At 35.1% G+C, this 17,685-nt stretch overlaps 1 protein-coding gene across 4 annotated transcripts in view; it reads right to left on the bottom strand.

Moving 5' to 3' along the window:
- The window catches only part of LOC128240316 (trafficking kinesin-binding protein 1-like), a 53,223-nt gene extending 39,993 nt beyond the window's left edge, over positions 1–13,230 (bottom strand). The window contains exons 1-3 of one of the 4 annotated variants that reach the window (XM_052956910.1): positions 13,086–13,230; positions 12,305–12,508; positions 1,215–1,291 (exon numbers count right to left, since the gene is read on the bottom strand). In XM_052956910.1, coding sequence (XP_052812870.1) covers positions 1,215–1,265 — 51 coding nt within the window. In that variant the 5' untranslated portion in view covers positions 1,266–1,291; positions 12,305–12,508; positions 13,086–13,230. Of the gene's footprint in view, positions 1–1,214; positions 1,292–3,786; positions 4,577–5,139; positions 5,226–7,208; positions 7,770–12,304; positions 12,509–13,085 lie in introns of those variants that run through there. The other 3 variants (XM_052956905.1, XM_052956906.1, XM_052956907.1) reach the window with 3 other exon arrangements.
- Positions 13,231–17,685: the final 4,455 nt, after the last annotated feature.

Raw genomic sequence — 17,685 nt, 5'->3', positions numbered from 1 at the left:
ACAACTGTGTGAAGTATTAAGTCAATTGAACAAAGGATATAGAAGTTATTAATAAATATTCCAACTTGCCCTAAAACTTTAACCCAAGTTCCATAGTCAATCAGGGGCCATAATCTGTGTAAAGAATAATTAGTTATCTAACCTCATCATGTGATGGCCCTGAACAACTGTGTGAAGTATTAAGTCAATTGAATGTAGGGTATTGGACTTATAAGTGAAAATCCCAACTTGCCCTAAAACTTTAACCGGACGCCGACGCCGACACTTGGGCGAGTAGTATAGCCCACCTATTCTTCGAATAGTCGAGCTAAAAAATACTGTCAACAGGAATGAAAAGGTAACAATATTGTTAACGGAGTTGTTCCTTAATTTTCTAATTAGTTGGTTGAATTCTTTAACTACAGCCAGCTATCATGACAAAGTTGGTACCATGATATAAGAAGTCTATCAATTAGTTGGTTGAATTCTTTAACTACAGCCAGCTATCATTACTAAGTTGGTACCATGATATAAGAAGTCTATCAAACAGACTTTTGTCCAAACAAATAATTGCGCCATGAGTGAAAATACCATTTCCTGTGTTCAATGAAATCAATTCTGATCTGTTACTGAAATTTAATACGTTTTATATTCAAACATGCTAAAAAACAGTAAAAGGTCCTTCTATTGGCTTTCATTGGAAAAAGGTATAATGCACCAGTCAATAGTAACCATGGCCGGGGAATAGCGGGACTTTGACTTTCAGTCCTGCCTGAAGCCCGGGTAAAATCCCTGCCCTGCGGGAACGAACTGTTGGTAAAATACCCTCGCACCTCAGGGACCCTAGGTAAGGGGCCCATTTCCCACCATTTTTGCGCAAAGACAAAACCACCGCATTCACCCGGCACTGGGCCACCTGGGGGGGGGGGGGTTGTTTCAATTGACTGGTGCATAAATAAAGTGAAAATAACAGCTGTGAAAAATAATATGTTATTTCACTGAAAAGCATTAAAGAAATAGAGGATATTTGTTGATTTCAGTGTAAGATTGTATTCTATTTCACGAGTTTCAAAGAAAACTTATTTTCACAAGTTGTGAAGCCTCAAAGCAAACCTCATAAAGCTGCAAAGAATTCTTCTTAGAGTAATAACCATTGTCACGGCTTTTGCAAATGACGGCACCAAGGCTTTGACAATATCCCAATTCTATTTTCTTTGAAAACAGCCAACAGTTACCTCTTCCAGTAATCTTGTCACAGCGCCTATGTCATTGTATGTTTTAGTCATCTGGGTCACACGGTCGGCACATAGTACTGAAAATACACAAACAAAACACTGTTAACATTTTAAAGTAAACCTGGGAGGAAAAGTGTGCCTGGTGCGGGGCTCGACCCCATGACTGCCGGAACACTAGCACGACTCTTACCAACTGGGTTAACTGGGTGGCAGGTTCTTAACCACACACACACACACTACACTATACACAAATTAATTTGTTTATGTATCGATACAGTTCTACTTGATGTAACAGTATCTGGTCAGCTTATAGATGCTGAAATGTTCAACGTTGATTCTTCACACCGTACTTTCTGTCCAACACATCTCGCCCGAAATTCTCCAAATTTCTTAAGCGTAACAAGCTTTAGTAACTTATTTATTAAGCCAATTTTCTAACTTCAACATGATTTTACTAACTAAACAAATAGCTCAGGGTGATAAGCATACAGATAATTTCCTTTTGAAGTCGTAAAACTTTTAAGAATGTAAATATGGCACATATTAAACCAAAACAAAAATACTAAGCTTAGCTTAATCCTGTTATAAGGAACTTAAGATATTTTGAGAAATTGCAACATGGAGAAGTTCATGCTTGGAGTCAAACTAAAAACTACTGTGTCACAAAATAAGCTCCTGAAACCCCATCACCATTCTGCTACTCTATTGAAATAACCCTATAAGTGAATATTAGGATAGTAGAGAATATGATTGGTTGGGCCTGAAATTGGCAACAATCAATTTTCCTTGGTCATGATTGATTATCGATTCAACCGGCGAGTTTTCTCCTTTCTTCTTGTTATTTGCGTTCAATTGATTGTCACCATTTTTTCCTTTGGTTTCTTCTATTCATTCCGAAGTGTCCAGTTCTTGTAGTTTCAAGATAGACAAAAGCAACAACAACAACACTTATTAACTTCAAACATACACAATCGGTCATTAAATAAGCATTTATGGATAACGAGTTATTGTTCAAGAATAAAACTACAATTAGCTATTGTCAAAAACCGATTGTACTATCGATAATCGGTTACCAGTGGTCAAAATTAGCACAAGCCCGCAAGCCCTGCACTGGTAAAATGTCTTACGGGCTTGCTCAAATTCTGAATTTTATATAGCAGGGCTTGTTCAAGAATTTGATGCCAAGCAATAGTATAATAATTCGGGCTTGTTGATCCAAAAGTCTAATTTCTATGACTGGGTTACTTGAGTGGAAACAAATATAGATAGTCAGAATGGATTCAATTCCCAAAACTAGTAGCAAATATTCAGATCCTGCATACCGTAAAAGCTGCACTCTAACAGGCTGAAGGTTTTGACAACTTTCTTATTTTTTGTCTTGGAACGGGCTGATTAATGCGAAAATGCATGTAAACCAGTCATATAAGACTGCTGACAAAAAAAATAGATTGCAGATATTTATATTGAAATCTAAAAAAAATGATGATTTATGCATTTTACCTAAACCGTTAGTAACAGTTTAAGCCATAAAACATTTATTTTGGAACGGAAATATGAAAATCTGCGATCTGATCTTTTGTCAGCAATCTTTTATCACTGGTTTGCAGTTATTTACGCAAACATTTGCTCTTTCCAAGACAAAAAATAAAGAAGTTGTAAAAACTGTGAGAGTGCAGCTTTAAAGGGATAGAACCAATCTGAGCTAGAAAGCCACTTTAATTTAAGGCGAACCTTCATGTTGTGTGCTTGAGCAGACAGGAAACACTCTAAAGCATCCTGTTAATACCTCCATAAGTCTCAACTAAAGCCCTCAAAACACAGAGAGCCTCCTCCAAACACACACTCAAAACACAAAAGTTGACCAAAAGAACAACATTCTCCTTTTCACAATACAAATTCCATCTGTTAAATAAAAATTGTATCTTATTGAAAACATCCAGTCAATTAAAAACAGAAAATCACTTCATGAAAGTCAAACTGTCAGTTCCAGATAATCTTACGCAACTCCAGGAGACGATTCTTGCATCAGTGCACATGTTCGGAGGAAAAACCATGGTGTGATCAATACTCAAGTCTGATACTAGCATGTTCAGAACCGTCAAACTGACATTTATAGTTCCAAATGATTTATGTATAGTGTCATATACAAATTAGATACATTTTTATACAAATATTGTATTTTCGGACGAAATAATGATATTTTATATCAATTCCAAATGTAATTATAAACCACATAATTATGGTTATTAAAATAGTCCTGCTTTTATTGGAAAATAATATTTCATCGAAAAGGATTGATTATTATTGCAAATATATGAGGAGGTTTGAATATTTGCATTTGGTATGCAGTGTCTACCTTATTTCATAAATGTAACAGACACTTGCAGTTTCTTACCATAAAATTTAACGCCCTATAATGACAAATAAACTTAGTGTGTACAAACCATATAAAATTTTAATGGGCTTATTGAAATGCAGTGCACTTGCCATATTATTGATCGCCTTGAACATAAACACATAATGATGTTTCACGAGGACTTTTTGCCACAAATATAGACGTAATTGATCTTACCACGGAAAGTAATATCCGTCAGGTGATCTTGAATAGATGCACGATCCATACAACAAGTTTTGTTTTAACGAGCAAACACGACTGCTATTCCTCCCAAAAACCACAGCATCTCTACATTAAACTTTTTTTAAAAGTAAATATTTACAAATGATTTTAGGCCATGGAAATGCGGTTAAATGCACCCACTGCACATTTTTATATCACCTTGCAGATAAAACTGCATTAACGTCCTACTTAAAAGAAAAACTCTTTCAGTTCTTAATTTAGGACTTAATTCAAGTATTTACTTTTTTATATTGAAATTTGTCCAACATCGCATGTTTGCTCACTTTTATCAAATGCCTTTCAAAGAAATGAAACATGGAACACCAAATGCCATCCACTATTTGTATCCTAAAAAGAAAACACCTCTTTCTTATTTGTATCCTAAAAAGAAAACACCTCTTTCTATGACATACAGCAACAGTTACCACTAAAGTTCTGTCAATACGATCAATTGACCATCCTCATTGCATTAGCAATATTACAATGCATTGTTTTTGTGAACCGGGTCTGTTTGGGTCGAACTCTAATAATCAATGGAATTAAAATCCTCAGAACAATTTCAGACACTCTGTCGCTAACTTTCATATCCATGAAATATTCCAATTTATGTGTCCACATTTTTTGTTACAATCCCTTACATGTTTTGCACCTGCATTCCTTCCTACGTAATCCTATCACAAATGTACTTATATACAATAACTTATATTAATTTCTGAAGGTTTAAATTTGAGCTTTGAAAAGTTCTACGACCAAGCTAAAAAAAAATAGTGCAACAATTTACCCAAATTTTAAAAGAACACTTTTATCGCCCATGATAATCTTTATTGAATACAAAAATATATATATGGCTGTCTAATTAAACATAAAAATGTGACGAATAAGCAGAATAAATTAGTTAATTAATATGATCAACATCTAAATCCCACCAGCAATCAAAAAGTAAACAAGAATCAGATTGGACGGAGAACAAAATTGACGAATTAAATGGTTCCGATCTGTTTATGGAATGACAGGCCTTAAAGGGTTATCTTTGATTATGGAGTCTTTAAATGCTGATTCAAACACCTTGGTTTTGGTAAAGAATATTAAAGATAATATTGCACAAATAGACCATATATCTAGTCATAAAATAAAACAAGTTCATATAAATAAAAAACTCTTTTTTCCTTCTCATTTGTTTTAAAAATTCAAAGCTAACACAAAACCTATCAAAAACCTATCAATTCTGCAAATTTGTATTGAATTGTTCACCACTCCACTTTATAACCCTTTCCATTCCCACTAGCGAACAAAAACTTGAAACTTCACGGATGACAGCCACAACTCCATTTCCAGACCATACTAGTTTAACATCCAATATTCCAAGTTAAAAGGTACTTGAACCATTAATTTATATTGGTATATAATTGTAACAAGGATTCATTTTCATCGTCACCGAACACTGGGAAAACACCCAAAGAAACTACAAAGCCGGCTATACATCGCCGGCCATTTTTAAACCAGCAAACTGCACCCTTTCATTAATCATACATATCATATCGGCAAATAAAATATGAAAAAAGTATGGTCACAAATAAAACTGTCAAATGAACTCATACTGTTTGTGTTTCATACAATTTCAGAGAAAAATGAAAGAAAAGAAAAACACTGCATAAAGATATAAAAAGTCCATGATACCTCCACAAAAGGTACTATTTACCTTATTGTGCTACATAAAATAATTCCAGTTAACTATGTTGATTTCAAACAATTTAAATGAAGAGTATTTAAATTTCTTATGATATTGGAACAAAACTAGAGAAAATCCAAATAATTTCAAGATGATAACGACATTTCTCTTTTCCGTAACGGCTCCATTTGCCTGATAGCGCTCAATTATTCCAATAATTCTTGTTGTCACCGCATCTACCAGTATCAAGGTAAATATCGGGAGGTGACATTGATTTTCTATCACACATCTATTATTGAGAAGTCAATGTTTCCTAGATAATGCTATAATAATTGATAGTTCTTGTGTATCAAGATTTGAGACTGTCAGTCTGTCAGCTTAATCATTTATTCAAGCAACCCATTAAAGACTGACACAAAATGATTTCCTAAAGAGCCTGACATTTTTTACAAATCAGCCTTCTACAGTGTGTGTATACCTAGTGGTATATTATTACAAAGGGGCTCTTTTAAAGTAGCAAAGTCTGACCTTTGTTCCGATATCATTGTTTTAAGTCTTCATTCAAAGCAAAATGTTGCCTCATCCGATGAAGCATTTATGACGCAATTTATCACGTGGTATACACACACTGTTCTAGAAAAATCATAGATTTCTTGTAAATGGTTATTACATAGTTGTCATTGATAATGTGATTTTTTAAAGTGACACTCTTATTCAAAATCAATACACACACATGTAAAACAAATATAACTTTTGGGTGATAAACCTTTAACTACTTACTAAATAATGCATTTTATGGAAAATATTAATTACTTATAACAAGATTATAATTGTGTATTTAATAGTTGAAAATGCAAAAATATTAAATGATTGGTGAGTGCTTAAAGATTCTGTGATCTACTATGGTCTCATAATGTAGAAATACCGTGTTTTCTGCACCTTTCTTTGAAATTAAACTTGGTATCCTTCATAAGAACCATTATTTTCAACATTTATTCATCCTTTTTGGTAAATTAAAACAATTATAATAATTTTCGTAAATTTTATTTGGGAGTAAGAGTGCATCTTCAAAATGACTATGACCAAAGAAGTTACACAGAGAGGCCAAATAAATCAAGCCATGACATACAGTTCTAGCTAGAGAGTTATAGGAGGGTGTTACACCCTGTCATTTTGTGTAGCACTCCTCTGCCTTTATGGAGACCAGCATGTGCATCAGTCTGCCATTTTCAAACTAAATGCTTTAAATAATCAAATATTTCCCTAGTTTTGTTTAAAAGCCGGTTTTATTATTATAAATAAACATACAAACTTAAAATTAATTTATCCCGCTGTTGAAACCTAAAGTTACTTAGATTAAACTCATTTATATTTTTTTGTCAAATAATATCACATTTACCTTTTTTTACAGCCCAATACAATGACAATGTGCTATTTTAACCCTTAACATGCAGTCCCTTTTCTGCAGCAACCTGCCCTTGTATAAACCCAACTAAAATCCATAACAAAAACATGTAGATTGGATTTCAAAGGCAAAAAATATTGCAATTGAAACAATCTTTAAAAAAATGCTACCTATTCAAAACAAAGTATTAAAGTATAATATTAAATTTCCTAACCTCACAAAATATAATAAGCTATTGTCTATTCTCATGTTGAACATTAATTAACATAACAAAAGTTATCCGTAAATTAAGTCACCACTTACTCTCTTGTTCATCTCTCTCAACTGTCGTTGCTGAAACTGTGGACATTGTCAATCATTCCATGACATCTCCACACACAGTTATTGTTATTTATTCATATATACACAAATTGACAAGTGAGCTTTCTTCACGGACATCGTGCATTTTTATTTACAGCAAACTTACATTAGTTTACTTTTTTAAACAGTTCACACAGATTTGATTTATAAGTAATGACTTGAACTTCATTGTACTAAATGTTCACAAATAACTTCCAATGAGTTGATTAAAACAAACAAAAAATGCATTATCCATTAAGCTGCAGATATTTTAGCAGGTAATTACACGATACATCAACTTCTATCTCCCTTTCCAGGATATTGATAATTGTAATTGCATGTTTTTTGACTGAAACCACAAACTGTTTTAAATATACAGCACACTTCGAATATCTGACTCACATAAACATTTAAATCCCAATTCGATAAAACTACACTTATAAAATATACTGTCTGAAAATCAATGTCAACATTATGATATTTTTTATTTTAACTTAAAACTGTTAAAACCAAGTACCCCAAACTTTCTGTTAGTCGTTCAAATATTGGAATCAATTTAAAAATCCCAATAACAAAACCTATATGCAGCCAAATCTAAGGATTTAAACCTTAATGTTCAAATTCTGTTTTGTACATTATTGATCTATTTCCTATTTGTATGATATATAGATTTGACCTAATTAATGATAGTTCAATTATAAAGTTAAAACTGTCAAAGGCACAAACTCGAATGACCGACTATAAACACTGTGTGTATTTTTCAATAAAACTAGAATATTTCATCTGATTACAACTTCAACACCTTTGACAAGCTTTATTTTCTTTCAAGTTCATACAAATTGGTTTTGGCAATTGGTCAGATGACGCTTTATGACAATTGGCTTACACTAAGTAATAATCTTTAGAAACAAGCTTGGTTTCAAGTCTTCGTTAAACACAAATGACATGGATGTAATACACCAAATTTGTGCATTTAATTTAAATGTTAACCAGGTTTTTTGAAATTTTGTGTTGTTTTTCACGCACAAAAATGATAACATAGTATGAAGATTGGACATACAGGGTAGACAGTAAGTTTATTGCCCAGGGATCCTGTAGGGACACAAATAATTGAAATCAAGTATCCTTTTTTGAAGTCAGGTGTTCCTCTAAACAATGTCAATTTGGGCTTCTAATTTGTTTTTACAGGCTTTTTAAGCCTTTATGTCAAGAATTTCACATACATAGGAGACATATCGATAAGACGCTTTTCTGGTGACCTGTATCACGTGGAGTTTGGTGTGTAAACACGTATCTGTCGAGACCGCAGTATATAATATACTTACCTATCTAATTATTCCCTTTTATTTTTCGGTTTCAATTTGATTGAAATTTACTGCCATCTATTAAAAGTCAAAATATGGAATTGCTTGCGCCTTTGAATGTATTATGTACTTTTGTGTATTAAAGTCAAGGGAGGCTATTACAGCGAAACGAAGTCAGAAGTTACAGCGTTCAATATTGAGAAAAATATCTAAGTAGAATGAAAAAATTGCTAATACAAAAACAATGATTAAATGTCACAGCACCAAAAACAACAACCACAAAACAGTACTAATTTTAAGATTTTTTGACAATCATTATATATGCAAAAATGAGGAGAGTTCATTAGTCAATTGCTTTTTCTATCAATGATGTAAAATCATCTTCTTCTTTGTATTGGTGAGCTTCTCATGATTTTGATTATGCTACAATTTATGAACTTTGAAATGGCAAACAACTACCGGTAGTTGTCTAGATGGATTGAAAGTGTTGTCTGCTTCAACCTTCGTGCCTATCCTCATGTTTCTTTGAAAAACAACGTTCCTGAATATTTAAATGCTTCTGGAGCGTGAATAAAGCTAGATAATTCTATGTATAAGTTGACAGGTTTTATCAGTTTTTTTTTTAAAATGAGACTAGACACAGTACTCGCATGATACGGAATCAGAAAACGACAGTATGGTGATACAGATTTTTCAATGTGGCGTGCTGTATTTTCACTGTTGGATAATGGAAACGGAAATTGATAGGCATATAATATCATTTGTGTTTTTCAGTTAAAAAATGCAGTATTTTGAAGGAATATTTATAGGTATATAATAAAGTATGGTATAAAAAATCTCTTCAATTCTAGAGCTTAGCGTCTTACAGTTATATAAATTTCTGCTTCAAATTAACTTGGTTCCTTAGGATAATAATAACAAGAGATGTTTGTCAAACATTATGTCCCCCCTGAGCGCCATGATGTCAGGATTATATGGACAATTGAATGAAATATGCATGGACCAAAATGACAGCTGATTTATCACTGACATTGGATGCTGTTGAGGCAGTTTTAAGATTATGACCATTCAAAGTATGAGGATAGAGTGTGTTATGACCATGACCTTTGACTCTATGACCTCAAAATCCATAGGAGTCATCAGCTGGTCACCAAAACCTAAATGTCAAGTTTGAGGGCCATGGGTGCAGGCATTGTCAAGTTATTTCACAGACAAGCTTTTTTCGTTCAAGGTCACTGAAACCTTGACCTTTGACCCGATAACCCCTAAAATCATAAGGGGCCATCTATAGGTCAGACGTAACCCAAAGTCACGTTTGAGGGCCATGGGTGCAGGCATTGTCGAGTTATCACTCGAACAACATTTTCGCATTCAAGTTCACTGTGACCTTGACCTTTGACTCCTTAAATCAATAAGGGTCATCAACTGGTCAGGCCCCACTTCTATGTCAAGTTTGATGATCATAGGTTCAGGCATTGTTGAGATATCACTGGGAGAAAATTTGTTAACTTTTTTGCGTTTAAGGTTACCGTGACCTTGACCTATGGCCCGATGACCCCCAAAGTCAATAGGGGTCATCTACTGGTCAGGCCCAACCTTCATGTCAAGTTTGATGACCATAGGTCCAGGAAGTGTTGAATTTGCTTTCAAGGTCACCATCACCTTGACCTTTGACCCCTTAAATCAATAGGGGTCATCTACTGGTCAGGCCCAACCTCCAAGTCAAGTTTGAGGGCCATGGGAGCAGGCATTGTTGAGTTATCACTCAGACAACCTTTTATCATTTTAGGTCACTGTGACCTTGACTTTTGGCCCAATGACCCCTAAAATCAATAGGGGTCATCTACTGGTCAGGCCCAACCTCCAAGTCATGTTTGAGGGCCATGGGTGCAGGCATTATTGAGTTATCACTCTGACAACCTTTTATCATTTAAGGTCACTGTGATCTTGACCTTTGGCCCAATGACCCCTAAAATCAATAGGGGTCATCTACTGGTCAGGTCCAACCTCCAAGTCATGTTTGAGGGCCATGGGTTCAGGCATTATTGAGTTATCACTCTGACAACCTTTTATCATTTAAGGTCACTGTGATCTTGACCTTTGGCCCGATGACCCCTAAAATCAAAAGGGGTCATCTACTCGTCAGGCCCAACCTCCAAGTCATGTTTGAGGGCAATGGGTGCAGGTATTGTTGAGTTATCACTCTGACAACCTTTTATCATTCAAGGTCACTATGACCTTGACGTTTTGCACAACAACCCCTTCAATCAATAGGGGTCATCTACTGGTCAGGCCCAACCTCCATATCAAGTTTGATGACCATAGGTCTAGGCATTGTTGAGTTATCACTCGGACAAGCTTTAAAATTATTTTACCATTAAAGGTCACTGTGACCTTGACCTTTGACCGATGAGCCCTTAAATCAATAGGGGTCATCTACTGGTCAGGCCCAACCTTCATGTCAAGTTTGATGACCATACATCAAGGAATTGTTGAGTTATCACTCGGACAAGCTTTGGTCTCCTGACGGACCGATGGACAGACCTACCGACCGACATGTGCAAAACAATATACCCCTCTTCTTCGAAGGGGAGCATAATTAATTAATGTTAATAATTTAAATTGGACTCCTGACCATTATGTTTGTGGTCCTCAAGATCCCGGGACATTGCTAGTGTCAAGCGCTGCAGTTAGATATATTTACCATTAATTTGTGGGCTTTAATACCTTCAACAACACTATTTTGGGTTTTACTCTGCTATAAAAGAATCAAACACTAGTTGTGAAATATGTTCCATCTATACTTAAATATAAACTGGGGAGTGCATCTACATGTACAGACAGCAAACTTAATGTCAACACTCGTAAGTGATAACCTGCCTCAGCTGAGTACATTTAAGGCTAGCAATTGCAAACTGTTTTGTTTTGTATACCTGTTGCATCATAGTAATAGGGAACTAAATCACACACTTCAACCACAAACACCTCAACTGAATTAAGCGCTGGATTGTATAGATGACAATCACAAAACCAAGGGACTGAACTCTTATACAAGATGCAATATGACCTCAAAAATTCCTGTCCACTAATGCCCTTAAATCTGTAAACTACAAATATTATATATGTGTTTGAAACTAAATTCCGGTTGTGTTCGAAATAACAAGTCATTAAAATTAGATTTTTTCAATACATACATAATATACAAAATTATAGCAGAACAAGAATAGTTGTTGAAAGTCGACATGTAGATTTAATCATTCCTTCAAAACACCCAACAATTGAATTCCAACATCAAAAAAAGATCAGATCAAAACTCCAATGTTCGAAATTAACAAAAGCCCACAAGCCCGGCACTGGTAAAATGTCTTCTGAGCTTATTCAAATTCTGATTTTTATATAACAGGGCTTATTCAAAAATTTGGTGCCAAGCAAAAGTATAAGAATTCCAGCTTGTCCATCTAACAGTCGAATTTCAATGACTGATTAACTCTTCAGTAAATTGTCAATCTACCAAAATGTCTATGAATATGTTTGTGATGATCAAGGCTACACATTTTTTACGAAAGGTAACTTAGAAAGATCCCCAAAGATTTCTTGGCCTCTCAAAAAGGACTCTAGTACTGGTATGATATCTAGTCAGGTTTGATGGTGATTCCTATCAGCTTTCATCTGAGTTAGATTAATATAGTATAAAATAAACGTTATGAACACTTCATATGTATTCATTTACAAGAGGTAAATTACACAGCAACTTACTGAAATATTTCAAGGTTTCCTCCACCAGTTCTGGTGTGAGGTCAGCATCGTCCACGGGCGGGAGAACAGGTGTCTGTATCCAGTCCTGGTTCCCGTAGCCCGTAAAGTCGGTGATAGTGTCTGCCCGCAGACGGTATCGTGGTATCTGCTCCTCGATAAGGCTCAGTATCTCCACTTCGGGAAGATCACCATCGTTACAAACATCTGAATTTAAAATAATGTGTGGACTAAATTAAGGTCATTATTCATAGCTTGTAAAGTCTTTGATTGTGTCAGTTAACAGGCGATAGCGTATTATCGGCTCAGTGATCAGATTCAGTACACAGTCTCCAGTAGAGTCAGAGAAGGGAGTGCAAAATGGGATTAAATTGTGCTAAAATCAGGTTGTCTCCAAATTTAAAGGGAAATTAATAAGAAATGTACATTTCATAGCACTAAACAAATGGTTGCCTAGTTAGAGCAGTCGTTAGCCACTTACTCTCTTCACAATGTGAATCATTGTGAAATTTATATGGTTTAACAAAAAAGGCAAGGGGACAGTTACATAGAACAGCATAAGTAAACTTATAAGGTGTTACACTAGACAAAATCGAAATGTTGTCAATTTTTATAAAGAACAGCCTGTTAAAAAAATATATGCCAAACATTTTTGTAAGAATTTTGGCTTATTTATCCATAAGCCTGATTTCAATGTCAGCAGATCTATGTATAATCTGTCAATCTCAAGCTTGATAAAAATTTAATTCAATTCAATTCAATTGGAATGTTAATTTCCACCTACCAGTAAGTACAGAAGAATCTTTAGTGTTTCTCCCCTGGCAGTGTAATGAGCTTAGTTCACATTGGGTGGCCGCTTCATCTTGTTGAAATGTGCTCGCATCTTCGCTGGAATAGTGCACTTCATCCTCGATATCCAGCTTGCTAGATTACACTGGGGGCAACCCCATTGTTTGTAAGATACCTGCAATTTGTGAACAAAACATATCTTAACAACTGGGGGGGGGGGTGCAGCAGAAGTATTTCAAAACACATTTTTACATGCTTTAAATTACGCCTATACATGTAAAGAAATTTGGATTTTAACAGAACATTTCAATCACACGGACAAGTTAGACCATCGAGCTAGAATTGTCTATTAAACCTGAATAATTTAGTGAGTATTTCACGTCCAGCAGAGTTTCATTTTAGTTTATGCAATGTCATTAATGCACATTACAAAACTTAAAAGACCCTTAAAGAAGCCCTTGTCCAAAAAATCAAAAATTTATACAGTCTGAAAGATGAAACACTTTCTCAAGACGAAGTAAACTCGCAGCACACATTTTAAAGGAGTTAAAATCCTATTTCACATTCTTAATCATAAACATACGTCTTGACAAACCTCTGAATGAGTAATACAGAATATTTGACCTTTCCGTTCCTGGCTTATTCGTGCTTTTAAACTGTTGTTGAGGGGTAAGCGGTACAACAAAATATGGTAATATAAAATGGATTTATAGTAATCAATTGATTATAGCCGAAAGTGGCATTTATAAACCAGGCAAGCAATATATAACGGGACTTTTTCGTGTAAAAATAAGTTCAACCATCAGTTACGGCCATATTGAAAGTACAACAGTTAAGGTTTATTACGCTGCATTCCATTGGATAGTGAAAATTTGGCAGCCAATCAAATTTACTTTTGCTTTCTATTGATTCATTAGAAGACGGAGGCCGGTCTCCGTCAGCAAGTACACAAGTTGCTTCAAGTGTTAAAAAACTGGTGAAAATAATGATAAACACAGAACCATTTGCACTGAGACGTGCAAGGGTACATTTGTCCGTGAAAATTAGTTGCAGTGAAAGTAATTTAAATCGGAAAAATATCTCCTCAGTTTTATCACAGTCACAAACAAAAGAGATATAGTTGGCAATGACTATATTTTTTAATATTCTCATGACGTCATTTTAACATCGCGCAACGATACTTGTTATGACATGACGTCAAAAGAGTTAAATACGGCCGTATTTTGCGATATATATTGGGTGTGGAGTTCTGATGGGTATATAATAAAAGACTATATACTACAGTTCTTGGATATAGTTTAATCACAGACGCTTAATTTCTGAATTACAACCCGGGTTGTATCTTCTCATTTTAACACCCGGTTGGGTTTGACTAGACGTACTAAAAAGTGTGATATTGATTACGTATGGAAATAGCATTGCTAAAAGCAACACATTCACAAGTTTGGGCAAGTCCTTGGAATCCCAAGTACAACAATAAACATGATTTTTTTCCGGAACGCGGAGTCCATCGGCATGACTGACAATCCAATACTGTCAAAAGATGATAAGGCAATGCAAACATTCACAGAGACCGTGCAGTTCAATGAGGTAGATACCATGTGGCATGACCTTGCAAAATTGACACCACATACTAACTAACAAAGAAAGAGTTGGCATTTCGTCGTTTGAAATAATCAGTTACACTAAAAAACCTGAAATATTAGAAAGGGATGACAATGTTATATGAAAGAAAGTTAAAAAGGAATAATTGAAAGAGTAAATAAAAAAGTTAAAAAAGAAGAGTTGATACATTACATTCCACATCATGCCGTTTTCACTCCCCCAAAATCGTCTTCAAAGTGTCGGATTGTAAATGATGCTTCAGCCAAAGTATGCAATACAAACAAGAGCTTGAATAATTGCAGTAGCGGAGGTTATGTACTACTGATATATTCAAAATTGCTGCTAAAATACCGACCGCAAGGAAGTGCAGAAACACGTCGTATTCGAAATACCGACCGCCAGGCGGGATCGGACATTTGTCTTTGTGTCTATGCTATTTTTTCAATTGTACAATTCTCGCTAAATTTATTTTTATACCAGTTGCTGCATAACAACAGGTTTCGTTCTGCCAAACCAAGGGCTAATAAATTAGGTTACATCACGGTGCATGCATGTCAGAACGCTATCCGATTTTTGAAACCAATTTATCCGACTTTTGAATTACTTATCTTCTTATGTGGTTATAGAAACGATCCATTGAAATGACATTTTTGAGATTTTTTTACTGTCTTAACAGTTTCATAATACAGTATTGTCAGTCGCGCCACACATTTTTTTTAGTTTGCCGCTGCTTGTCGGAGAAATCGTGTATTTGTACACAAATTCTGTTAATTGATCTTAATCTTATTGCCTAATTGTCTCATCAGTTCTCCAATCTGAGTATTCTGCTGTGTATTTTTAGATTTTAAGCTGAGCTATTGTGATCGCCCTGTGTCCGTCGTTCGTCGTCGTCGTCGTCGTCGTCGTCCGTCGTCGTCCGTCGTCAACAATTTGACTGTTAACACTCTAGAGGTCACAATTTGGGAACATTCTTAATGAAACTTGGTCAGAATGTTACCCTGAATAAAATCTTGGACGAGTTCGATATTGGGACATCTGGGGTTAAAAACTAGGTCACCAGGTCAAATTGAAGGAAAAGCTTATTAACACTCTAGAGGTCACATTTATGCCTGTATCTTCAGGAAACAAGGTCAGAATGTTTATATTAATAATCTCCAAGTCAAGTTCAAATCTGGGTCATGTGCGGTCAAAACATAGGTCACCAGGTCAAATCATAGGAAAAGCCTGTTAGCAATCTAGAGGTCACATGTATGACTGTATCTTCATGAAAGGTGGTCAGAATGTTTATATTAATAATCTTCAAGTCAAGTTCAAATATGGGTCAAGTGCGGTCAAAAACTAGGTCATTACGTCAAATTTAAGGAAAAACTTGTTAACACTCTAGAGGTCACATTTGAAACTGTATCTTCATGAAAGTTGGTCAGAATGTTTATATTAATAATCTCTTAGTCAAGTTTGAATCCGGGTCATGTATGGTAAAAAACTAGGTCATTGGGTCAAATCATAGGAAAAGCTTGGTAGCACTATAGAGGTCACATTTATGAATGTATATATGGAATTGTATTTGACCACTGATCTATGAATTGTCATGATATGTGTATATATGCAAAATTCTTGTATGCTCATGGGCCTATGGCCTTTATGCATTTGAAATAAACTATGAAACTATGTTAATGAAACTTAGTCAGAATATTTATATTGATTATCTCTAGGCAAAGTTCGAATCTGGGTCATGTGCGGTCAAAATCTTGGTCACCAGGTCAAATAATAGGAAAAACATGTTTACACTCTATAGGCCACATTTATGACCATATGTTAATGGAACTTGATCAGAATGTTATTATTGATGATCTTTAGGTAGTCCTAAATTTGTTTTAATTAAGTCCCCTCTCGTTGCACTTTCCATCGCCCTGAAAAACACTTATTCCCTCCCCCTGTCACAATTGCCCTCGCCCTGAAAACACTTATTTCACACTTGAATTGGATCAGGTGAGCAATACAGGGCCTTCAGGGCCCTCTTGTTTGTTATAAAAATGGACCCTAAATGGCCCTGAGCCAATGAACGAATACACAGGAAATTGGCCCCTACTGTGACACCAGTGTAATTAACAGGAGATGCACAACAGATCGCAGAGTATTTAAGTTTAAAAAATGATGTTTTGTGCATTTTTCTTAAACCGTTAGTAACTTCTACTTGAACTTATGAATATTACTTTGATGTACAAGTATGTTGAGTCTTTGCATTTTTAAACATTTGTTTAAAGGAGTTTGCAAGAATATAATTGATATCTCATTGTTTTAAAATATGTCTTGCCCATCACTGTATTAAATCTATGTTGTTAAAAGTATATACATGTATGAATAACTGTATTATTGGCTGGAGGCCTTAGATAACAATAAACTATATGTTATGTTATGTTATGTTTTGTTATGTTATGTTATGTTATGTTATGTTATGTTATGTTATGTTATGTTATGTTATGTTACTTAACGCTTTTAGCCATAACACATTCATTTCAGTACGGAGATATGAGGATCTGCGATCTAATCTTTTGTCGGCAGTCTTTTATCGCTGGTTTGCAGATTTGCTCATTCCAAGACAAAAAAGTTGTCAAAACGGTGAATGTGTGAGAGTGCAGCTTAAAGCTACATGTTCAGATATTCATAATTGATGGTGTTTGTCATTCATGTCGTGTACAATAATGTATCTAAGCGAGCCATTCACTGCTCAATCCCACCTTCAAAGTGATTTAAGATAACACGTTGGAAACTACAGGGACAAGCCCAGTAGCCAAAAAATAACGAAGATCCTGTTTAGTGACACACTATTAAGATCTAGCACACCAAAAAACGACATACACACACACAAGGTCACACTAATACAAACAACACATGCACTTCAATTGACACGGGCTCAGAAAAGTAAGCAGCGTGGACCCCCTGCATGCAAGTCCGACGCTCTACCAACTGAGTTAACCGGTCTCATTGGG

This window comes from Mya arenaria, chromosome 7 (genome assembly GCF_026914265.1).
Source record: "Mya arenaria isolate MELC-2E11 chromosome 7, ASM2691426v1".
NCBI lineage: Eukaryota > Metazoa > Mollusca > Bivalvia > Myida > Myidae > Mya > Mya arenaria.
This window is presented reverse-complemented; position numbering and strand designations above follow the sequence as displayed.